Here is a 25,679-nt window from a genome sequence, read left to right on the forward strand (position 1 = left end):
ATTAGCTTGTTAGCACTGGCTATCGAAACGGAAAGAAAGGAGCGTTCGGTTCAGCAGCAGGTGAACAACTCTCCAGAAACCTGTCCACACAACTAAAGGTAATAACGGTGTCTTTCAACAAAACATCATGGCGTCGTGTTTGGTTGCGAGGAACCACGATATACACGGTTTGTTTGCTATCATTGGCCTAGTTAGCAAGCTAACCTCAGCGGTGCTAGCGTTAACTACGTGTCTTGCTCCGGTGTTGCTATAGCTAGCTAGCTTGACTAGCCACGTAAGTGTCTTTGCATTTCGCTTGAGTTGAGATTGTTTTGCGTTTCCACGGACTGACCACGTCTGAAGCGTGCTAACGACTGAGTGTTTAAAGTCTACTGCCTCGATTTACCATGGAAAAACTCCAGGGTATTGGGTGTCCGACAACGGACGCACCAACGCAGCTAACAGGCTAGGTAGCATATATCGTCGCGGGTCGTAGAGCGGGATATTTAAAACCGACTCGGAGCTTTTGACTGAATTCAGCCATGACTGTAAACCTTCACTTAATTATACTTTATAACTTTAATATATTTTATTTGCCAAGAGACGTAAAATTAAGAACCAAGCTGTCTGCTTTTGGATTAGCGTTGATTCATAAAACTACACTTGAGCTGTTAATAAAGCAGTTAAGAGTTATATTAATTTATAGCATGTTGAATATTAAGTGGACGCTGTTGTGCAGTAGTTGCAGACTCTTGATCCACAGAGGCAGCAGCCTGGGAGCTGAGCTAACTAATCACTTGAGATTGATGGAGAGCTTTCCCTGAAGTGTTTAACAAGTATCTGGGGACTCTCTCACAGCCTCCATGGTTACTGAAAACACCACCAGGCTTCAACTGTCCTCTACAAGCTCCACACACACACTCACTCACTCACTCACTCAGTCTGTGTCACTGTTAAAGTCCACTCGTTCATTCCTTTATTCTGAGAGGACACATCAGCTGCTTCCCTTCACCTCCCTCGTGTGTGACTCTTCCCTCGCAGAGGTGAAATGGCCTCGTCCGCCCTCGGCCAGTCAGCGCCGTTTGTCCCAAACCTGAGCTCTGGGATGGGGAAGTCTGCAGCCGTGCTAGGGTTGTCTGCCGGGCTGGGGGGAGCAGAGATGGAGCTGCAGAAAATGCTGATCGATGAGAGGATGAAGTGTGAAAACCACCGGACCAACTACCAGACTCTGAAGGCTGAACACCAAAGGTAAAGTTGAATGGAAATTAAGTTTAGTTATTTTTTACCTTATTTTGCTTGACCTGACATACATGTATTTAAGGTAAAGCATCTACTTGATTTTTTTATTTTATAATTCTTTCATTGACCCGGTGTTAAGTTAATATGACAAATTACTTTGAACCTGGAAAGTTTTAGTTGGTGTCAGTCAGCTGATTGCGAGGTCCATGTCAATAGTGGTCTGTTTTTCTCGCAGTCTGCAGGATGAGTTCACGAAGACGCAGGGTGAACTGAGGAGGCTGCTGAGCGACAGGCAGGCTCAGCAGGAGAAAATGCAGCTGCTGTTGACCCAGCTGCGAGGAGAGATGATGGACAAAACCCGGGAGCTGGAGGAGCTTCGACTGCAGGTACACTTTGATCAAGAAGAGAGGAAGAGGAAAAAATGAAACTTAAGTAGCCCCAAAAAAGATTTAGATTCACACTTGATTGGTCCAAGGTTAGAGACTCCATGTACAGATCAAAACAGTTTCTCTTGATGTTTAAGAAGTTAGTTATTTTTGGTTAGAATTTCTGCATACAAATTTGTGTGTGTGCGTGTTGACCAGGTGATGACCCCTCAGCGGTTGGATTTGCTCAGAGCTCAGGTGCAGCAGGAGATGGAGGCTCCGGTCCGAGAGAGGTTCAACAAACTGGAGGAGGTTAGTATTTGGTAATTGTCAGTCACCCTTAAGCTCTCTGTGGCAGAGGGACACAGGGTGTCACTCAGAGTGCTCTACTGTGTCTGGTTTGCTGTTCTCTGTCATATTGTAATTTTAACCAAATCATATAGTAACTTGGTGAACTGCTGTCCAGCCTCACAAAGATGCTGTAAAAGAAAAAATGAGAATGTGATTCTTGATTTAAGAAAGATTTGTTGTGTGGGGGGGGGGCTTCAGTTACATTCTTTGTCGATACGATTGACAGTTAGCCACCAAAGTCAGCACAGGGAAAAATGGTAGAAAAATGTTTTCCGGGCCTATTTATAATTAACAATTTGATACATTTTATTGATGTACTGCTTTAACAATGGTCAACGACACTTTCCGTATCTTAAAATTCTTGGCAAATAACAATATTATAAAATGCACGTCATTATCACAACTTGAAGTATATTATACACATCCTAAAACTACTATTTACTGTCAGGAAAGATTCTTGCTAAGAAATGTTTTGTCGTTAACACATGAATTAGCAGCTGCAAATGACCTCTGCTTGAGAGTGAAGTGGCCTCTTGTCCTTCAGTACCCGCTCTAAATAGGACATTAGCTACTGGGACTATCGAATCCATAGCAACGGTCAAGAGATTAGCATTGATTGCTCTTTTGTAAAAACCTTTGAAAGTCAGAGCTTTGAAGGGATAGCGGCTCATTTCCACTTTTGACTGCGTGATTGCTCCTGCTTTTCTTTGACTGGTTTATGGCTAATGTGTGGTTCTTTTGCCTCTTCACAGGAGACAGAGAAGTACAGGTTGGAGTACAACAAGCTGCGGTATGATTACACCATTGTCAAGTCCCAGTTGGAGCACCAGAGAGAGGAACATGTTCGTATACTGGAGGAGAGGAGGATTCACTTTAATGCAGAGGTAGGTAGAGTTGTTATGATACAATTGTATAAAAAGGTCATAAATACAGAATCAGAACATGAGGTCTAAAGTATTTAACATTGTTTTGTCAGCTCTCTCGTCTGGAGAAGGACAGGGAAGACCTGGTGGCCCAGTTCCAGGGTTCGGACTCGCTGCGTGACGGGAAACGAGTTGAGGCTCTGTTGAGGGAGAAAGCTCAGCTCCATCAGAGGCTGAAGGGGCTGGAGGCGGAGACGGGCGAGCTCCGAGCCCAGAAAGAAAACTGCGGTCAGCAGGCTGAGAACGTTCAACGTATTCAGATCCGACAGCTCTCAGAGACCCAGTCTACACTCAAAACGATGGAGGTGAGTCGACAGCAGGCTCGTCACAGTCGTGTTTGCATGTTGCTGAATTTTGGATAGAAACTGGCTAAATTTTCTACAGTAACTTTTCAGGGTTTCTGCTGATTCAACCGTCTGCATTTTCATCTTAAATCTAAATGTTTTTTTAATTTAACTCTACCAAGGTCATGCTTAAAAATGATGTGGAGCTGTCAATATTTCTCTGAGTCTAATGTCTTGAATGTCAATCATTAGGATCTTAAAGTCTCAGAGGTATTTGTAGAAAACTGCAGAAATTCTGTTTTAGTTTTTTGCTGCAGCCATGACTAAACCCACTTGAAAGGTGATCCCATTTGATCTTGTGAGAAATGAATTAACTAAAATTGTGTCAAGGAAAATCATCTTTTTCTTTGTATTGGTAATTGTTGAATTATGATTTCATTTGACAGGCAGAGAGACAGTCACTGCACCTGAAGCTGGAGCGGAGGGAGAGCGAGCTTCATCAGAGCAACGAGCAGATCGTCAAGCTCACCGGGCGACTGCACAAAGTGGAGAGAGAGGTCCACTCGCTCAACTCTGAGGTACGCTGCTCTGACCTCATTATCGCACAAGTTATTATTGAGCTGTGTCTGGGTTTCAGGTCGAGTGGGAGGGTTACGACGCGTCAAGTTGATTCTCTACTTTTTTTTTCACAACATGAATTGATATGTTAGCCTTTCTCATATGAAAATCGCAGCAGGAGATTGTCAGTATTAGATGGTTTCACAAGAAAATATGGTGAACATTCCACAGATTGGAGAACAGAATGCAGAACAGCAGGAGGCATGACATGAGTTATACTATTGACTCAGTCGTACTGTTTATTTTTATGATGATAACTGTACCACTAGCATTTGGACATATAATACCAAATACATAAATATATTGAAATGTCACAAAGGGCATGAGTTTTCCAGAAATGTTCTTTCAGTATTCACACACGGGAATAGTGAGACATTTCCTGGACATTTTAACAGGTGCCTGACATGACATTTGAGTTCTCACAGACAACTCTTTTGGTCTGTGTCAAGAAAATGTCTGCAGGTTATCTAATTTCTCACTGCCCACATGTGTGGTTAGTCAAGGAAGGAAACAGCTTATGATCATATCGCCAAAGTAACCTAAATCTGCCTGTTGAGTCCTAGCTAAGAATAAAGACAACTACAGCAACTGTGATTGTACTGGGAAACTTGAGCGCTAACTAACTCCAGGAAAAATATGTAGGTGACGATAGAATGAGCCATTTTCAATAACTGCATCCAGCAGATGTGTCTTGTCTTTGCTGTTGCATAACTCTTACGAACGTTGTCTCTTCTCTGGTTCTCAGATTCAAAGTCTGAAACATTCACATAAGCTGGAGATGGACGGTGTCAAACTGGAGTGTAACCACTCGAAAGGAGAGATGGAGAGGGAGAGAGACGCGCTACAGGCGCAGAACGACGGTATAAAAACAGACACACACACACTGCAGCGTATGCATATACGTAGTTGCCTTATCTCATTTAGTTTTGTTGTAATGTGATTAATTGAGCAAATGTCCTGACATTTTCAGGTCAGGGACTCGATGGGGTCTTAAACATAATAGTTTGAAAGTGTTTATGAATTTGTTAAAATATAATTTTGTAGGTCTTAATTATATGAATGTTAATTTAATGCTAATATTTCAAATAAGCAGTTATTTGTCAATAACTGTATCATTGAGAAAGAACCACACCATGTAACTGATAACAGATACAAACATCAGCTTAGCTGTGGGAAAGACTGTGGATACTTGGTGTTTGTAGAGTTTGAGAGATGAAGTGGCGTTTGATGTTTCTTCTCTACTTCTTGGACTCTGATATTCCTTCTCTGTCAGAATAGATGTATTTGTTTAATTGAATTATAGTATGAAATAAGCCTGGAATATAAATTGTTGAAACCTGCAGAAATGCTGAAGCTACTAAAGACTGCAGAGGTCGATTCAATGCTTTGTCTTATATCGATTTAATATTGAAAAAAAAGTCAGTGTCCACACGGCAACCTTCTTGAATTAACACTACTAGTTGTATCATTTCACTGCAAAGCAGAAGGCCGTATACTTGTGAAACTCTGTCGGACTGTCATAGTAAATTGTGTGTTTCAGGTCTGCAAGCGGATGTGGAGGTGCTTAAAGATCTAGCTGAGCGACACAAAGACCTCCTGATGGAGAAGGAGAGGGAGATGGTCAGGAGGGTGCAGGCGGCCTGTGAGGAGGAGTTCCGAAAAACTGCAACTCTGCATGAGGAAAAGTGAGGATCATCTTTCATTAACAGTTTTAATCCCATAAAACAATTTTGATTATTCCACCAAAGTTGACGTTTTAAATGTCTTATTGGTACAACCTCATGACCAAAAGTTAGGTCTCTGCAACAAAAAAAATATTTTATTTGTCTTATCTTTACGTTGTCCTGCTGTACGTGTCATTTTAAACCATTTATGTCGTCAGATTAGAGTTGGAGAACCGTCTTGCTGCACTGGAACAGCAGAGGGCGCTGCAGGATGCTACAGATCACGCTAAGAAGGAGGAGTGGGAGGAACTTCTCCGCAGCTCCCAGCAGGGCGAGGAGTCATCTCGCAGAGAAGTGCAGAACCTGAGGTCAGCGACAAAATGTGCTGCATCTGCAATTTGTGGTGACATCATCTGAACTGTAAGGTTATTTCTTCTAAATATAACAATTCAAAAGAAACTGAGGGGTGTGAGATGATGCACCACATATAGGAGCTATCACTTCTCAGCATCTTAATTCCATTTTTAGCCTCTGCCTGAGTTTCCGTTCCCGTAGAAAGACTCGGAGGAACAGAAACAGGGCAAGGCGAGTAAAGTCATGTTGTCAGGGAATGATCAATGTGATGAGAGGACATTTTTACCAATTTGTGGGAAAAAAAGCACTTTAGCATTTTAGAATTATGGAATTATATTTGTTTTATTTAATGTTTTACTCAGAAGCCGAATTCAGCAGCAAATGTCACAGCTCGAGGAGCTGGAGAGACAAAAAACAGAGATTGCTGATCTACAGCAGGTAAACGCATTCCTGCATTTGTGACACCTTGACAAATGAAATCATACCCTGGAGATTCTGTTTCATTCTAATTAACGTTGATTTTGTTTGATTCCACAGCAAAACCAAGCTCTAGGTGTTCAGCTTGGGACGCTTTCACATTCTGAAAGTGACTTGATGGCGAAAAACAAGTGTCTCCGAGAAACACTGGACAGACTCAGGGAGGAGCTTAGGACGACGCGAGGTCAGGCGGAGAAGAGCCAACACGAGGCAGAGAGGTAGGCCTGCAATTTAAGAAAACTTCTGGAAAGAGACTGGAACGAGTTGTCATTTAGACACTTTATTTATTTGCACGTTCTCCCCGTTGACGTTTGTTTTCCAGGATGTTGGAAGATCGTCAGGTGGAGTGGTTGGAGGAGAAGCACAAGCTGCAGCAGCGAGAGTCGGAGCTGCAGCACAAACACTGTCGGGTCAAAGAGAAAATGCAGAGGGCAGCAGCGGCTCAGAAGAAGGTAGCAATGCTTCCTACAGAGACTTTTCCTTCAACAGGAAACGTTTCTAATAATTACATTCACTTACAAATGTGTCACACTGAACAATTGGAAATCAGACCCATTATCAGAATTGAATTAACAGGCCCAACAGAGAATCCTTTCCAGTTAATTCCTTTTGGCAACATATCCTTCTCAGATAAATCAACTTCAAAATCTTCAAGAAACCCAAATCCTCGGCTAACAAAATTATGAAGTTAATGATAGAACCGTTTCTGTTATGTCCTGTAATGCCAGTGGGGAAAAATGTTTGAGACAATTTGATTGCATTAACCTCCCTCCAAATTACATCAACAAAACAGTACCTGAAAAGATGTGACTGTACTCTGATTTTTTTCACATTTTTCTGGTGGGTGGAAAAAGACTATATAGGTTTGTCAATTGTAGTTTTATATAATAATTTGAGTACTTGCTTCCATGATGCAGGACAATCTAAAATACCTCAGCGTTTTGTCCACAAGCATTCTGTGGAATAGTGAAGTATTTAAAAAGTGGGTTTTGTTGCCCTTTTCATGTCTACAGACATTTTGTAACATTTTACAAGTCAAGTGGCTTATAAGGAGACTTGATTTAACTTAGCAGAAGTGTTGGATAAAATGTGTCTGTGTTGTACAGAGGAAGATGCTGACAGAGAACAAGGAGAAGAGACTGCAAGATAGGATCCAGCTGCTGCAGGCACAGAATGAGGAACTGGAACTGGAAACTGCTGCAGCCAAGAAGTAATAAAATGAAACTGATCTCCTTCTGTAGGTCACTGGTGAAATGTGTTTAATACATGTAAATATCCATTAATCTTATTTCCTCGCTCCCTCCAGACATTCATCATTCTCAGTGGAGCAAGCTCAACTGGGCAAACGGCTGAAGGAGCTGCAGCGTCGACACAACGAGTTTCGACACCTCCTCCTTGGCAGCGGGGTTTCTTTCAGCGGAGGCCCAGCGGTCGTCACCTCCACACCCAACCCCTTCCTCCTCCTTGGCAGTGAGGGGCCATTAGCTGACATCCCAGTAAGCACAAGCACGCATCTGAAAATCTTTGTGGCCTAAATCCAATTGCAAGCCCCCCTTATACTGGATATTTGACCTCAGTTTTCGTACAACAAGAGGGACTGGAGAGGCATCATCCTAATGTCATCATTACATTTAGCTGACGCCCTTATCCAAAGCAACTTCCAAGAAGTGCATTCAATCACGAGGGTACAAACCCAGAGCAGCTAGAATCAAGTTAGTGTCACATAAGTCAGTATTAACATTATTATACACCATAATTGATGGTGGTTTATTATCCATCTTCTTAATCCATCTGCCTGCGGGCCAAGATTTTTAGATTTACTGCTGTTCCACTATTTAAGAGCCAGGACCTCCAGCAGCGGTGACTCAGTGATTGGACGGGCTGGGATGTAAGGCCTAACCATTTCCTGGATGAAATCTGGGCTTGACTTGTTCACAGCACGGTACGCAAGTACTAGTGTCTTGAATCGGAGGTGGGTAGCCACTGGTAACCAGTGAAGGGTGCGGTGTACTGCGAGTGAACTTTTGAAGACCGGTTGAGCTGCTGCATTCTGGATGAGCTGCAGAGGTGGAATGGCACTAGCAGGCAGACATGCCAGGATGGAGCTGCAGTAGTTTAGGTGTGAGATGACCAGAGCCTGCACCAGAAGATGCGCTGCCTTCTGAGGTACAAGTGAACGTATTTGCTGGATGTTGTGCAGCGTGTATCTACACGAGTGGGGTTACCGTCAGGTTGTCAATCGTAACAGTTTGGTCGTGGGTGGGAGAGCCTGAGCTGGAAGGCAAAGTTTGGGTTTGCCAAGGTGAATTTTCATCCACTGAGAGATGTCAGTGAGATGGCTTGAGATTTGTGCTGCTACACTGCTTGAGATTAGGGCTGAACGATTTGGGGAAATAATCTAATTGCGATTTTTTTCCCCCAAAAATTGCGATTTTTTTTTTTTTTCTCCCAAAAAAAACATAATGAATGATTTAAATATGACCAACACAATATTAGATATATTAACTGTACAATATTCTTTCCCACATTTTTATTTAACTGCTCATTAGAGCAACAAGAAAAACAAATCAGTGTGCATTTAAGTAATTTAATCAAAGTCATTGTAAGTATAAACACAAGGATTGCACTTTCTTTTTTTATTGTAGGTGTCTTACTGCTCCCAAGTCAGTAACATTTCCAGTGTTGGGAAGTTTGAAAACGTATTCCGTTACAGAATACATGCCCAACCAATTTGAGTAACGTATTCTGAATACTTGGATTACTTCCACATTGAATTTATTTTTATAAGTGTATGAAAGCGGCGTTGTTATAGTCAGTGGAGCAGCAGCAGTTTAAGCTATGTGTCCGCGGATGCGGCGGGCCAGCTGGATGTGCTGGAAGGGCAGCGTGCAGATCAGCAGCTCCGTAGATCCCTGTTCATGTCCGGGTGGTCATGCAGCGGTGTGGAGGCGCCGGGCCTCAGCAGGAACACCCCCATGCTGAACACCACCGTCTCGCAGATGTGCATGTATGTGACCGGGGGGCTCTGGAGCCCCGCCGCCCCGGAGCACGGTTTGCTTTTCCGCGGAGTGATTTTCAGGTCCGCCGCCCGCACGGCATGAGCTCGCTCTGTGAGTCCGCCACGTCGGCCGAAGACTTTAGAACCCTGTAGGTGATGCAGGCTTGCTTCGCTATCTTCTGGATCAGATGAGTTTTGTGGTCCCGCGGCACTCTCTCGTGAGGACAGCAGCCCAGAGCCCTACTCTCTTTCGCACGTTTTAATCGCGCACGCTGCGAGTAGAAAATCGCGTTTTATCAAATCGCGATTTTATCGCAAATGCAATTAATCGTTCAGCCCTACTTGAGATGGTGGAAAAGAGAATTAGCAGGGTGTCATTTGCGTAGCTGTGGTAGGAAATACCATCAACACATCAGTTGTCCCACGCAGGGTGAGAACAAAGTCCTTTGTTGCATCCCACAAAGGAGGTTAGTGAAAGTAGTTAGTTGCATGAACGAAAGTGGGTGGGTATTGAACCCAATATGGGTTCTTTAAGCCCAGTTGTGTTAGCAGTCCTTTTTGAAGGTGTTCTTCTGGAAAGACGCTGTTAGGCATGGTACGGTGTTGCTGCCTTTTGGAAGGTTTTAGCAGTGGGCTCCAGGCACGTTGAGTAGGGAGAAGGTTTCCCTGGCTGGGCGAGCTGAAGAGCTACACTTATCCTCCAGGAGAAATGAGAGGGAAGTGGGCTTATGTTGGCCTGGTGACCTCATGGGTCACGGGGCCCTCAGTGACCAATATTGTTGTAAAGTTGACCCTGGGAGACTGACTTCCAGAGGCTTTCATTTGTCTTCAGCACAATGAAAACATGTGTTTGCAGGCTTTGGCTACCTACATGTAAACTCTGGTTAAAAAAAATACTATGCCCCAACACGGGTGCTTCTCCCACCCCCAGGGCTGGGTCCTCAGTCATGCATGGCTACCAACAGCTCCAACACAATGATGAAATTAGCTGATGATTTGACAGATTTGACATTGGCCTGATCAGTGGAGATGGTCTAAAGAGAGAAGGTCAAAGCTGTGACAGGTTGGTGACAGGGCACTATCCTCCATCTCAATGTTAGGAAAATGAAGGAGCTGATCGTGGACTAAATGAAGAACAACACGACCCTGTCTCCAGGACTGGGACTATGGTGGAGAGAGTCAGCAGCTTGAGGTTTCTCAGAAAGAGGCTCAGACAATGGCTATTTTTGCTCTGCAGGCTGCAGAGGGTCAATGCAGCAGAAAGGTCTAAAAGGATACGAGGGAGGGAGAGACTGCTGTAGCAGTGTGAAGTTGCTCCGAGACAGCAAGGAGGGCAGTCTGTTGAGTGGTCTGCTTTTAAACCAGACTGATGAGGCTCAAGTTTTTCTTGGTGGAGATGGGAGGAGAGTTGATAAAAGCTAGCTTGCTTGAGAGTTTAGAAAAGAAAGGGAAGAAGAGACGGGTATGTAGTTGTTTACTTAAGGAGAGGGTTAACTCTTGCCTCCTTCAGAGAGTTAAGGGAAACAGCCAGTTGACAGGGAAGTGTTGATAAGATGGGTGAGAAAAGGAATAAGGTTGGGAGCATTAGACTTGAGATGGGACTTCATTGGGAAATAGGGGGCAATAGGACAGAGTAGACAGAAGAGTGTGTTGCAGAGTTAGAATGCATGGGTGACAAAGACTTAAATGAAGGGAGGAAATCTTGCATGAAGAGGTGTAGAATGTGTTGAGGTGGAGCAGCTTCTATGGCAAATTAAGTTAGGTTGGATAGTGCTAGTGTCGTGTCTTTCAAGCAGCAGAGTGTTGTGGAAGTCTATGTTGAAAGAAGGAAAGTGCGGAGCCAGTTCTTACATGTATATACAATGTTTATTACACAAGTATTACAGGTCAGGACGAGCTCTAGAAACTCTGAGATAACACACAGGCCAAATAGTGAAAATCTGCCTTGCCTCTGCAAGAGGACTGTTATAGGGGAGATGTTTACCAGAGATAAAATGACTTCACCCATAGGGTCTCTGAGAAAATATGGACATGTTTTGGTACCTTAAGTTGAATGTGCTTAAGGTCTGACCTGCTTTACCCATTAGCAGGTCAGAGATTATTCCCTAGGTCAAAGATCATTCCAAAAAGGGAGAGAGCTGACAAACATATGGAATAGTACTTAAAAAGCCTGAGAAATAAAACAAATCATCAAGCCTAACATTTCGTTATTGGTGCGCTAGCTTACCAACTTATTCTATAAACAACTCTATACACAAGAAACAAATCTAGATGGAGTTCCATTTCCTTTGTCATTATAATTGAAGGCTTCTGACAGATAAATAAGCACAGACTATAATCTATGCAGCTAACAAGAGCAGATTCTGTTGTCTGCAACACATTTCCTGTACATATTGCATAAGTGCACTTAGGTGACCTTTAGAAGCAAAGGTGAAGGTTTGCAAAATTGACACTTGTGTGACATGAATTAAGACAACGTGTGTCAAAGGAACACAATGTATAAACACACTAACTAAAGGTTAACTATATACGAGTGAATGAAAGTGCTACGATGAAACAAAGGACCAAGGGGTTACACCATGTGGTTGAGGTCACACGTGCTACCTCTGCAGAGCACAAAAGACGCAACATTAGCTTCGAAATAACATTTTCAAATGTCACAACACAAATCAAACATTGCATTAATACAATTAAACAGTCCTGTGCATTGCCTAGTGTAATAAGTGCAATTCAGCTGGTGTTTGTGCTACATCTGCCGGTCAGGCCTTTTAGCAATTTGCTGGGGTAGGGAGACGTGTCCCTCTCCTCCTGGAGAAGTCAGTAGAAAAGATCGTCCTGGTGAACTCACAGGGACAAATAGTTGAAGAAAGTGTGGTTTCACATAGTTGAGAATAGAAAGCACCTTGGGAGACTGAGTTCAGGAAGCAGTCCTTTCTCTTCAGAACAAAGGACCATGCGGTTGCAGGCTTCAGCTACACCTGTAGGCCCAAGTCCTCCACCGAAATCTCGCAAACTAGCTGCTGGAGGGTAGAAAACAGAAATAATGTCACAGCGTGAAATTATAAAGACAGTGGAGTCAAATGTGGCAGCGTGTAGAGAGTGAAAGAATTTTACCTGTTGCCGATGTCTTGGCCAGTTTGATCCAGGCCTCCAGCTAGGAGGTGAAGAGATTGCCGGTTAGGGTAGCAGAGAAGAAGTCTGTCATTTAGCCAGATGACCTGGGAGTAGAGACGCGGGGGTCGCCACAGCCGCCAGCTCCTCCGCCAGACTCCGAGGGATTACTCCTTTGTCTTTGTCCACCGAGTCTTCGGACGACGGGCTTCTGCCGACGCTGAAGCTGACGCCTCAGGGTTCAGCTGCTCTTTGTGCTCTGCTCTTGACGGGATCGATCGCTCTCACCTTCTGCTCGTGGGCCACCCTCCAATCACAGGGGCCATCACATGCCAAACTCTTTTTAAGGCGCTTGGAATCACAGGCACGCACCACTTCAGACTTTAATCAGTGAAGAGGTGAGTTGAGCTAAATCTCCTCATTTACCTCACAGGTGCAATTGAAGACAACTTGAGCACTCTTAACTGCTTCTCCTTGACTCTAAGCTGCTTGAGTCAAACACAATATACCAGCTTATACAAGTCAAGTGTTGGGACGTGGGATTTCTCTACCGCACTTCGGACCTGCTACCCCTTTGTTCTGGAGAAAACCACAGCCTCCACAACTCCGTCTCCCAGTGTGCCTTAATGTCACACGGAGACAGAAAATCCACCAGGGACACCAGTTTCAGCTCCTATTGGTCACTCTGGGCCCGGTGAGCTCCCATCTTCTCTTTCCACAAATCCTCTCCGAAAAGGGTGGCGGTCCAGCTAACTTTTTCAACTCAGACCAACTACAAAGAGGAAAGGTGCAACTTCAAACAGCAACTGAGCTACAAAATCAGCAAGACCACTTCAAACAACAGCAACCCTTTTTCCCCTTTCCATGGACGGCTAGCCCAATTGGGCTTAATAATTACACTAGGCAAAGCAAAGACTGATTATTCTATTCCTTGTGCTGTTTGAGTTTGATTTGTGTTGCTTTGATATTGGGGTTAGTAGTTATTTGAAAGTTAATGCTCTTCAGTCTTTCTTTGCATCTACAAACTTCTCCAATTTGCCACCAATGCCTCTGACCCCTGCCACATGTCATAAACATTCAAAAGGAGGGAGTCCATTATCTTCAGATTGGACAACCGCCATTTTGGAAGCACGCTCAATCACACAGACTCTTCTTTATAAATGAAGTACACTGTTAGTAATTTCTGTTGTTAGACTTTATGTTCATAATATATGTTTTAGCATTAATGTTGCATAAGGGAATTTTGCCAACCTCTACATCCTTCAACTTAGCCAACTATCTAGGTGGTAATTTTGGTTAGTTATTATTTTATTGTGAATCTGAGTTATGACGTTTATGACACTTCATCAATAAATTGCCTAACTTTTCCCTTCATTTAAAGGGTGGTGCCCGGAGGTCACTTCCATCAATTCAAGTTATTATTTAACATTCTATAATTTATTTGGATCACCACATTTATTGAATGCCAAAAGGCACAACACTTAATGGTCTCACGTTAATTGCATTATTGAACAGCACAAACAAGCAATCTAATTAACTTTACACAGCTGATACATTAGTATTCTAGCAAAGTTATTTAAAATGTTACCTCAGCACTCCAAATACAAAGAGTAAGACATCAAAAAACCATCAACATTACATAGTGAGGCATCTGAAAACACATTGCAGTGTTCAAATGTGACAAGTTCATCGACAACAGTCAAAACCACATAGAACACAATGAATGCCAGACAGTTGGTGCCGTACCTTCATGTGGCCGTGTGAGTCAAGCCTGTCACCTTGCTCTTCCTGTGTGTTCTGCAGGACCGCAACCAGAGGGACTTGTCTCTGCTGCGCCGCAGGCTCCAGGATCTGGAGAGCGCCCAGCAGCTGCAGCTGGAAGAGCTGGGATCTGTTGCGCACACTGAACGGGACCCCAGTCTCCAGCCTGACCTTTGACCCCTACACTGCTTCTCATTGGACTTGCACTACAACAAGCCCAGGTTTCCAATAAAAGACACCAACAGTGTGTTTTACTTTTTTACCAAATACTTTGAACATTTATTGATGCATTTACACGTCTCGCTACTGTGATGGTGAAATGCCATCAACTCAGGAATTGATGATGTTTTTATACTTTTGCTCTCGAGTCACAGAGTTGAACAGACTCCAGACTGTGAATTCCACACTGTTTATACCGACTCTTGATGTCACGTCCACCCTGCTTTACAGGAATGATATTGATAAAAGACTATGATTTACCCATAAACACTTTTGGTGACACTTTGGACTTTGTGTATTGAACTTCATATTGCTAAGATTTATGTGGAGGATTTAGGGCAATCTATAGCCATTCATCTTAAATAGACAATACTTTTCCTAATAATCCTGGGATCGTTATACAATCATCTGGCACTAGATCCTACACAATGAACCTTTAACCACCAAATGCTCATCACAAAAGAACTACAGACATGATACGTGTCACTGACAATTACAACTCAACACACATTGGACCGTTACCGGCTCCTGCCACGTTCAACCAGCTCCGCTCCACGAGCAGCTCTTCAGTCCGTCAAACTGCGTTTTCAAGTGGTGCAGTTGCTCCGTCATCTCAGTAGGGGCGCCGTTCTCGTTCAACTTGTCTTTAATCTGGAAAGAAGCATTTGACAAAACAGTTGCTTTTTTCAAAACACGTGTCAGAACAGCAGTCGTTTCACTGCAATGACTTTTGAAAAAGTGCACAGGAAGCCACAGGAGGAGCAAAGGCTCATACATCTCATTTCCTGCACATGTGCCATCGCATCACTTTTGATTTCGCAAGGGAAGTCGTCGGGGCTTGTTGCATGCCAGCCCTGGCCCCTCAGACTATCCACCCACCTCTGTGAAGTAGCTCTGGATGAATTTGTAGAGTTCTCTGAGGGCGACCGTTTCATCAAATTCATTGTGGTGTTTCTGAAATCAAAACACACCGTCAACCTCACGCAATGTGACCTCCTCGTTCGTTTCACGTCTAGTACTGAAATGGACTTTACCTTTGACTCCTCCTGCAGGAAGCTCTTGAACTCAGACTCTGTGATTACTGACTGCTCTCTGATCTGCTTGTAGTAAGCCCTCACTTCCTGTTTGAACCTGGGAATGTCTTTGGCGTACAGGAGCTTGTTGGTCGGCGTGTGCTGCAACACAACAACATTCCAGTTCAAACTTTCTGCTGCGTGATTTGCCTTTTACGTTTGGGTCCAGCTCCGCCGGTGTTGTGTGTGTGATTCTTCACCTTCCCCAGCTGGGACTCGGTGAGGGAGAAGGAGTCCATGAAGGCCTGAGCGATGACGGACAAGCAGCCCTCGAGCTGTGGCGTTTTCTCCATGTCGAAAACAAACTGCGGGTTTTTCAGGATGTTGATCCAGAAGCGCAGAGGTAAACTGAAAAGATACAAACACACGTTCAACATCTCCACCTCGCCAGGTCTGCTGTGTGTCTCCTCCTTCTGTCCGTACCTGTTGGTCTTCCAGATGTGCAACACGTCCGGATCCGTGATCTTCATGTCGGCCGCCTGAGCATCCAGGAAGTCAAAGAAGTATTTGATGGCGTGTGGAGCTCTGCCCTGCGTCATTCCCCAGATGGACTTAAACAGGTTCTCCACAAACGAATGCACTGCCACCTGAGAGAAAGGGGGGGTAAAGTCTTCTTTCATGTTCACAGCCTGATCAAATAGAGCTGGTACAAATTAGAACCCCGTCAAAGTAGCCCACTTTGCTTTTTTGTGTATTGTTGTCATTCTATCTTCGAGATATTACAAATACTATTCAATTTTTTTGAAGCGATACGTCAAGGAGATGATGCCTCATAAAAACCTCTTTTTTTTTTCAAACCTATTGATTTTTACATTGGACATAAAAACTATCATGGAAATCTGATTGAACTGTTTCTCCTTTGTTCAAAGAACTCAACTGACTGACACAACACTCATGATACTATTTCCTCTCCAACACATTTAGGATGCAGCCTATATGTTCCAGACACACAACACAATGCTGCCACATTCAAGTACAGGGCAGCTACACTTTCTAATCTGCTTGGACTCCTCTCTGGGTTAACATGCCACTTTTCTCACCACAACCCTAAACTGTCACAAAGGTAAACTCCAAACACACAGGCTCTTTGCAGTGCCACACAAATAGCAACGCTGCTTCTGCAGGATACAACGCAAGAGGCTCATACTCGTATCGCTTCGGTCTGACTGAAATGAGATTCTGTTCCTCTTGCCTTGGTGGACAGCAGCTTGGTGAGGTGCACTTCCTTCAGTTTCAACTTCTTCCTCTCTGGGTCCCTCCTTTGGTCCTCGTCCACGTCAGGATCGATCTGCGTTTAAAGGACACAACGAGTGAGCTCGTCTCAATCCAAGAAGAACTACGTTTAATGATTCGCTTCAACAAACATCAAACTCTAACCCATTCTTACCAAGTGGAAGTATTTTCTAGAGAAGTTCTCGTCATCTAGAGGGAAAAGGACAAGAAATGAAAATTGATCGGTGGGAGAAATAATTGCATTCAACATTTGTTTGTTTGTTTGATAGTTGTAGATCACCAATTGTTCCTTTTTCTATACCCTCTTGTGCTTCACAGGACTAATAGGGACCTTTTTTTTTATGAAAATAGTTTGTGGGTTTCTGTCACTGAGCATTCACCCATGTTGTTAGAAACACAATCTACATGTGTAGATTAACAGATCACAAATCAAATGTAACCACACTGACTTGCAGGTTTGGCTTCAGCTGTGACTCAAATACATTTTCGCTCTGTGCAAATCTGCCCCACCTTTTATGGAAATCACCTCAGTCGTGTTATCGTGTTCAAAAACAAACCACCAAACAGAAAGGGTTGGCAACATTACCTGATGATAATAATACTAATCTGAAAGTATTTTTCTTTCTCTAATAGAAATAACAAATCAGAATTTGCATCTTATGACTGCACATTGTGAATCTATGATATCTGACACTGGACTTTTTGGGCTACTGGTGAATTTTTTTGTGAATTTTTTTTAACACTCCAGAGACTGCACAACTTATTGCTTGATCCAAAAAAGGGGAATTAACTTACAATTAAAATGTGACTTGTTGGTCAGGTTGACATTTATTGGACATTCATAAAAAAATATAGTAAGAACACAGGAACAGCCCCCACAGTCAATTTAAACTGTTTTCAGGAATCTAAATGGTAAGAGAAAACAGTGTCGCAGCTCTCACCCCTCACACTTCCCTGTGGACTCAGAGGAGGTCTTTTCCTCTGAAGCACTTTGATCGTCGCTCCATCGGGAACCTGCACGACCAAAAGAGCGTCGCAGGGAAAAGGTCAACAAACAAATCAACACATTGCTGTTCTCTTGCTATTAAAACTGGTGTGTGTGTGTTGTGTTACTATTTGAATGTTAAAAGCTTCTTGGACATCAGGTGGCTTTCTCTCTCTCTATATTACTGAATATCCTCACTCTCTAAACTGCCGGATCACGCATGCTATGATTTACCACTATATAAATTAGGGCTGCAATAATCAAATAGATTCATCTGCCAGTAATGGACATTTAAATTCATCGCTGAAGTAAATTAATCAGACTTTTTGGTGAAAATTAGCCACAGTCTCGGATTTCAGGATTTTTCTTCTAATGACATTAAATATCTTGTGGATGACGCGAGACACTTCAAGAGGCCGTCTGGGGGATGCAGATACAAACATTTCAACCTTTTTCAGGCATTTTCAGAATAATTAAAAAAAAAAAAATCGTTTGTCACTTCCTCCACACAACCCACGAGTGTGTGTATGAGAGCAGGGGGGAGAGGGAGCCCTCGTCATCCGTCTCACCTTGTAGTGCTTCAGAGTGTTGAGCATCGTCACCTCCCCGACAACCTCAGAGCTTCCGTCCACTTCCTCGAGAGGAACAAAACATCCGTCCCTCTCGTACTCTGGAGGGCAAGTGGGGGAACGCTGTGGTTAAACAGCTTGAAGAGACTTTTTCATTTTTTACAGGTAAAGATGACTTTGGGGAAACTATGATATCAAATGTTCGTCTCATAAACAATCATCATTGTAACTGACCGATACAGACGTCACTGAGGGGAACGTTGAAGGGGAAACCGAACTTGCTCTTGAAGGTGGACAGGATTTTCTCCTTCACCTGCTCCACTGTGTCGCAGCTCAGACTGTTGACCTCCAGAGGCTCGCTGAGCTCCCCGTCACTGCCCACAGCAAACAGCACCTTCAGTTTCTGCACACACATACACACAGTAAACTGACATGTTGTATTTTCTAATCAGTCATTGTTCATGAAGAAGGGTAAACACACAGGACATGACTGGGACTAAAGGCTTTCCTCACCATCACATGTACACCGTAACTTGCAGTGATAGAAACCACAACAACAACCACTAATCTCAGTTTCACTATCATCGCAACTCCCTGAAACAACACAGTTCAGTCATTTCTGGAAAGTACATAGTAATAATAATGGTATTGACAACAAGACAGCTAAAAGAGTGAGCTTAGGAACATGCCTGGTGTTGTTATCTCAGACTTAAATTAAGACCCCATCTCAGACACAATGAGGAACACTCTTTCCCCCCCGCCCCCCCTAGTTTTCAGCCTTTGGACTCATGAGGTGCCTGGAGATCAAAAGCTGCACCGAGGTACATCTACAATCAAAAAAGTATGGCCAGAGGGCCGTGAACAGCCTTAAGAGTAATCTGTACATTTTTATAATTAATTCCAAAACAAACCAATGTAAACACAAGACCTTTTAATGACTGGTCGACCAGCGCTGCTCCTCTTATCCGCGGTTATTTGGGGGAATAGTGCAGCAGGTGCACATATTCAACACTGCATAAAGCTGCAGCCCAGTGGGATCCAATACCCCAATACTTGTTCAGGACTCTGAGCAAATCACTCTTACACCGTATAGACAGATACACCTGATGTCAATCACACCTGCTTCATTTTAAAGTCTCTCACAACCTCAAAGGGTTGGGAGCCACTTGTTTAAGTCCTTGTCTCAGTGCAACATCTCTATGTTCAAACTGTTCATTAGATGTCCCTCCTTTGTGAAAGCATCTGGGGCTGTAATCTTCTTTATCTAGATTCTGATCAGTTGAGGTGTAGAGTCAAAAACATCCTTACAAGGAAATGGGACACGTCAACGTTTGAGTCGTGGCTTCCTCAAACGGGCTCTGCCACAGCTTAACTGTGATGTATTTTGGGGTTTCGCTTCAGCAGCAACAGCACACTAATGCTATTGAAATAACAGGTCATGTCTTGCCACATTTTAAGCTAGCTATTGGCTCCTGTAGTTGATTCAGTTACAGTAAATGTCGATAAGCTTTAAAGCCTAAACTACAGAAGATGGAATCTTTTAGGATCCCTTGGAAACCATGTTTATAAAAGTTGTTCCCAACCAGTAATGCCATAGTGACGATGAATGAAATTGTCCAGCCCTTGTCGTGGGTGCGTTAACTTTACTTCTGTAAGAATCCCTTATTGGGTACTTACTTAACCAGCTTCATGCCCTCCTGTAAGCGACTCTTAAACAAGTAAAGCTCAACCACATTTCAACAATGTGTTGCACAAAAAAAACAAGCGCAGAAGACAGACCATACAAATATACAAAGGAAATCCCCCAGCATGCAACGGAGGAAATATGTCCATGCTTGCAATTAAATATCAGCAGCTTGAGCACAAGCGGAGCAAATCTAAGCATAAGCAGGGGTTTTCAGGGTGTTACTGAAAGAGAGAGCCGGAAGTAACCACACAAACCAAAGTGTGTGTGTGTGTGTGTGTACCAGGGAGCTGAAGTCCTGCGCCTGCCACAGCAGCCAGTCCTCACTGAGTGTGTACAGAGCCTTCTCTGTCACACAGTCCACAGGTCCTTTTTTGATCTGCTGGGTGAGAGCGCTCACCATCAGGAACAGGTGCTGGCCGACACTTTCCTGCACAGAGTCACAAACAGCAACTTGCCGGTTAATAGACACCGTGGCAACCACAGCGGGAAGGTTTAGTTTGTGCCTTTTCTGAAATTGGGTCGTTGTAGTTTACACATCACATCTAGAACAGAGCCCTCTTTAAGGAAGCAGCGACTCAAAGTAACAGTTAAAATTCAAAGGCTGGCGGGCTAGTAAACCATCACATTTTTGTGTTGGTGTAGGTACAACAATTTAATATCAATACTTTATGTTTGGTACCCAACACCTCCTTGTACCTACACATATACTGATGCATGGTCTGTACGGTGTAATTATTAACAGGTTTACTTCACACGTTGCATTACATAGATACTTTTACCAAATGTTATTAATACCACTGAGAGTAACAAGTAAAGTCAAGACTAAAACTGCACTGAAATCCGCAGGTTCTGCAGACCTTATCCAACGGACCTTTGGTGACGCTTCTAACACGCACTAGACGCAAATAAAACTAAAATAATATCTCCCGCTGAAAAAGCCGTGTCGCACGCTCTCCGCCTCTCGCCTGAATGAGTGTTTGATTCTGGTGTGAACACGGCAGAAAAACCTCTCGCTGTGTGAAAGACAAACTGCGTAAGTTCTGTATCAAATTCTCCAGATTTTACCAGCAAGTCACTTCTGAAAACAACTTAAGAGTCTGAGACGGTGACTGTCTTAGGATTCACAAACCAGTCGCCGTTATAATATATCATTTTAAACCACAAGGACGGTCCGGTTAAAGGGAGCTACCAAGGTTACAAGAAACCAAGTGGACGGACCCGCAGGAAGCCATAAAGGCATATGGACATCCAGTTGGTCAGCAGTTTCTCCACCGTTGACTCAGTGCCTCGTAGCAGCAGCTTGGAATGGGTGTTGCTGTTTTGCTGCATCAGATCCTTCAGCAGAACCTCCATCACCTCTGTCAGGTACAACAAGTCGCCGTGGAGCGCTACTGTTAGTAGAGACGCCAGAGCACACCTGTAACAGAATAGAGGAACACGAGGAGGAGAGCAAGAGGAGAAAACGATGGTTAGCAAATGGATAACAGGAAAGAGACGACTAAAAGACGATAAAACTGCTTTACGGAAAAGAGAGACTGACTTGTTTTTGATGGTGAAGCTCTTCTGCTCCTCCAGGGCGTGAACCATAGACGTGAGGAAGAGCCGATTGTGGATCAGCTGGGACAAGACGTGGCAGCACTCGTCAAGCTGAACCTTCCCTGCGTCCTGATCCAAGGTCAGATACAACAACCATGCATCACTGACCCATCGCGGACAAACTGCACATCGTGACGTGAATCGCAGCCGGCGTCCAACCTTACCTGACCAATGTCTTTGATGCACAACTTCATGAGAGTCCCTCTCTGGGAAACAGTAACACAAAGGAAACATCTGGATTATGGATAATGATTTTTCGATACTTACAACATCAGTTTGAAGGATGTTCACTGTACCTCAGGAAAAAAGATTCTAGAGGCAAAGTGGTTGTAGTCCAGGAAAGGAATCGCTCCAACGTTTTCAATCAGGCCAATTTGCTCTGTCTGCAGATCCACAAAACCTGTGGAGGACAATGAAATGATGGACGGCAGACCTGAGTGACCACGCAGGTTTAATAAACACACATACGTGTTTGTACTTCTGTCTCAGTGTGGACACTCAGTGACACAATGCATTCCCTAGCCCCTAATTCTGACCATAACCATCCAAACTACACATACACAAACACACACAGTGACTCTACAGTGTGAGATTAAACAGCTAACTTGTGAAGTAATTGTCCACTTGGAGGTTACAAATACAAAGACGGAGTGAAAATGGATGTGGTTCTGCAACTGACTTTTCAATATTTGACTTTTAAGTTCGAATAGTAAAAAAACACTTTATACTATAACTATTCTTATCTTACTTATTCAAGGAGATATATTATGCCTATAATCAGGTTCATCATTTGAATTAGGGTAGTTACTTGAAAATGTTTACATGCTCTAATGATCAGTGAAAGGGACGTCTTCATCTAATTACAAACACGTCACTTTCATATACAAAGAGTGGGGAAAGCCAAAGTGGCTGAATGCTATCCAACACTTACAGGAACCCTCGTGTCCATTTGTTCATTTATCTAATGCGAATGAATACATTGCTGTAAATGCACCAGAGGGAGCGTGTCTGATTCTGTCTAAAGCGAGGCTACAGATGACAGCAGAGGAAGAGGATTACGCAGTGAGGATGGAACTTTCTATTAAAGCGTTGATACTTGATCCGCACCTTCCTCATTCTGTACGGACACGGGGCGGGACTTTGTGACTGACCTTGTCTGATATCGTTCCTGATGTCCAGCTCTAGGTTTTCCATGTCATTTTTCATCTTATCGGTGAGCTTCTTCTGTTTGCTTCGGTAAACCATCACCACCGCTGGGGGTCAAATCCAAGTGGTGAATTTCGCAGATAAAAAAAGAGGAAATAGTTTTCTATTTCAATTCGCTCAGCTGGACTTTTTGTACTCACTGATGATAATGCAGGGTATCAGCAGCAGAAAGAGCAGCAGCCAAATAAATGGAAACGATGATTTACGTTGGAGTTTTACCGTCTCGTCCCCATACTTTATCTGTAAATAAGCAATAATCCCAGTATATTTGAAAGAAATTTGAAAGCAAATATATGTTTACTACTTTGGAACTTTAGTACCACAAAATAATTGTGAGGCAATGTGATCTGGCTTGCTCTGTTTCTGCGACTTTAACACTCACCAATACCAGCGGAAATTCAGAAACCTTTGTATTTTGGATTTCACAGGTAAACGTGTCAATCTCATTGTGAATTTCTTTGGTCGTCATGGTGCAGGGGTAATGAACTCCTCCCTCAACGCCCCATACTAGCAACTCTGTTTTCATCATCTCCAGTTTGTCTGCCTTTTTCTGAGATGAAAACAAAAACCAACACTCAACTTTTTAAGGCCCTGTGTTTGTGAATGTGTGATAAAAAGATGAGAACAGTTCTTTACCTCTATGGTGATGCGCACGTAGTCCCCGACAAGGATGGATTTGAAGCTGATAAACTTGGGCTCTGGGTAGACGGTGATGGTTGGGGTGCAGGGCAACGTTTTGTTGCCTACTTTCAGAAACACAGTGCTGGGAAAAGGCCCCTGTGCATTTACAGCTGCAACTGTTTCAAAGGTGAGATTCTGCAGAGAATTAAAAGGAACATTCTGTGTTATATAGAATATGATATACTGATGCATATTTCTATCATATTCCTCCCCAACTATAGCTTTACTCAAATTTACTAATGATACGAGATTAACAATAGCAATCTTCATCGATTTGAAGAAAGCTTTTGAACTGATTGATCACTGCCTTCTTTTAAACAAACAGTTTCACTATTCTATACTACGGTTCAACTCTCATCTTCATAACAGGAAACAATGTGTTGTTTTACAAAAAAACAGATCTGATACATGAAAACAAGAACGAGGTGTGAAACAAGGCTCAAGTCATCCACTGCTCTTGAATCAATGATCTCCCCACAATATGCTCCGAATGTTGTGTTCATCTTTATGTAGATGATACAGTAATATACACGACTCAAACAGATTTTAACGTCTTACTAAAGTACAACCCTGGCTCGCTGCTATTAACAAATAATAACAAAACTAATAACAAAACTATTCATGTGTTATTTCCTGTCCCTTGCAAACAGCGGAACCCACCATGGGTTGCATTTTGTATTGGCAACACAAAACATCTGACAAACGAATGCACAATTTTATTCTAATGAGGCTTCAGAAACAAATGGCCACCACATTTCATACAAGTACAAACAATAAATATTACATGTACAAATATGTATTTTGTCAAAACACATCATTTCTGTTTAAAGCTCCTTCTGATGGAATTATTTATGAGCAAATACTCAATCCATATCCTCTTTCCATATTTTCTCAAAATGGGCTTGTACTGAAAAGCAGTTGATGCATCCCAAGGGGTTAATCCTCATGAACAATTTCAATAGCATGATGTAATAATGTGACACGGTTTGACATATGAGCTTCTCTCTGTATAGCTGTTTTCAGTCATGGACTGTGGAAAATTGGATCTGGACATAATGTAGAGTTTGTTTTCAGACATGAAGAAGGCAGAAGACTGTCAGGGCAGACACGTTCACAACAGCACGAATATTTCTAGAACATTAAGGGGCTGGAAGGAGACGGGGTGTGAAAGCGGCAAGAGTTTGTGACGTTGAATTTGTGACTAATACTAATATTATTATGTCAAATAATAGACATATTGCTAAAGGTTACTTGTGATGATTTGCCATGTCGTGATATAATGTGACAGTGTAGTGTATTTCAGTGTGACGTAAAACCAGACAGTGGAACACTGCCCGTCTACATACCCACCAGATAGGTCCTGTTTTGAGGAAGTCGGACTTCCTGCGGGGCGTGGCTCTGCGTGACACCTTCCACAAAGTCCAGATGAGAGCCTATGATTGCCAACTTCCTCTTCCCACTACCAGGAGACAGGGCAGCAACCAATCAGAGACAGAGAGAGAGAGAGAGAGAGAGAGAGAAAGGGGCTGGGGGTTCAACTCTCTAATGTGTTTCTCGCAGTTAAGTGAACTAATTGAGATAAGCCTTAGAAAACAGTTTAATGAGCCGGTCACCATTATACTGACATTAAATGAAGCAGCCAGATCCCCTTCAAACCTTGAAGACATCACAAAGGCTCTAACATCCAAATAGACTAAATTACATTACTTTCTGTGCACACCTGCTGTATTATAAAACGTTCACGTCCTATAAAGTCCATACCACAAAAAAATATATCAAGTTTTTACAAAGTGTTAAAGACAAAGGCAGAAGTGGAAGTTGCTGCAAGTAAAAGAGGAACTGGTCTTAAGGTGAAAGACGTTGCTTTGGGGAAGTAGCAATCTTTCCCTATCGGTCGACCATCTACCTCTCGCTGTTCCTCACTTACTTAGCGTACCGGTGGGGCATCTAGAAATAGCCTAGTTACGTTTTTACTGGCCTTATGTACTTATTGTCTTCATCTTTGCTCGCATTGCTTTGTGTCTCCTCCCCATTAAAATGAGCTGCAAAAACTGATCCCAGTGATGATCTTGTTCGATCAGAATCCATTTCAGAATTGATTATGTGATCATGTGCTTGTTTCATTACCAGATCGGCACAGTCTTAATATATTTTACATCCTCTACTTACTCCTTGATGGCTGAAGCACTAATTTACCGCTTGAGAAGTTCTTTTTTAACAAGTTCCCCAAACAAAAACTATCAAATTTCCATCAGTGATGTGTGATAAGTTCTTCGCTTTGGAGAAACACACGTCAAACATTTCTG

At 43.0% G+C, this 25,679-nt stretch overlaps 2 protein-coding genes across 2 annotated transcripts in view; one reads left to right on the plus strand and one right to left on the minus strand.

The window, feature by feature from the left end:
• On the plus strand, positions 1–14,391 carry cep83 (centrosomal protein 83). The gene is made up of 16 exons (XM_062382550.1): positions 1–98; positions 1,021–1,227; positions 1,454–1,604; positions 1,803–1,895; positions 2,687–2,818; positions 2,911–3,162; positions 3,588–3,719; positions 4,505–4,619; positions 5,300–5,444; positions 5,642–5,791; positions 6,140–6,215; positions 6,315–6,472; positions 6,577–6,706; positions 7,361–7,464; positions 7,561–7,750; positions 14,167–14,391. The coding sequence occupies exons 2-16, from the start codon at positions 1,028–1,030 to the stop codon at positions 14,299–14,301; spliced, it is 2,163 nt and encodes a 720-aa protein (XP_062238534.1). The 5' UTR covers positions 1–98; positions 1,021–1,027; the 3' UTR covers positions 14,302–14,391.
• plxnc1 (plexin C1) overlaps positions 14,374–25,679 on the minus strand; it is an 18,674-nt gene continuing 7,368 nt past the window's right edge. The window contains exons 12-31 of the mRNA XM_062382547.1: positions 24,724–24,832; positions 23,329–23,508; positions 23,075–23,242; positions 22,833–22,932; positions 22,638–22,739; positions 21,783–21,886; positions 21,651–21,692; positions 21,431–21,555; positions 21,109–21,307; positions 20,171–20,317; positions 18,438–18,606; positions 18,204–18,304; positions 17,591–17,663; positions 16,804–16,838; positions 16,609–16,704; positions 15,840–16,003; positions 15,617–15,764; positions 15,378–15,518; positions 15,223–15,297; positions 14,374–14,994 (exon numbers count right to left, since the gene is read on the minus strand). Coding sequence (XP_062238531.1) covers positions 14,881–14,994; positions 15,223–15,297; positions 15,378–15,518; positions 15,617–15,764; positions 15,840–16,003; positions 16,609–16,704; positions 16,804–16,838; positions 17,591–17,663; positions 18,204–18,304; positions 18,438–18,606; positions 20,171–20,317; positions 21,109–21,307; positions 21,431–21,555; positions 21,651–21,692; positions 21,783–21,886; positions 22,638–22,739; positions 22,833–22,932; positions 23,075–23,242; positions 23,329–23,508; positions 24,724–24,832 — 2,392 coding nt within the window. The 3' untranslated portion in view covers positions 14,374–14,880. The remainder of the gene's footprint in view (positions 14,995–15,222; positions 15,298–15,377; positions 15,519–15,616; positions 15,765–15,839; positions 16,004–16,608; positions 16,705–16,803; positions 16,839–17,590; positions 17,664–18,203; positions 18,305–18,437; positions 18,607–20,170; positions 20,318–21,108; positions 21,308–21,430; positions 21,556–21,650; positions 21,693–21,782; positions 21,887–22,637; positions 22,740–22,832; positions 22,933–23,074; positions 23,243–23,328; positions 23,509–24,723; positions 24,833–25,679) is intronic.

Source organism: Platichthys flesus, chromosome 23 (assembly GCF_949316205.1).
Source record: "Platichthys flesus chromosome 23, fPlaFle2.1, whole genome shotgun sequence".
Taxonomy (NCBI): Eukaryota; Metazoa; Chordata; class Actinopteri; order Pleuronectiformes; family Pleuronectidae; genus Platichthys; species Platichthys flesus.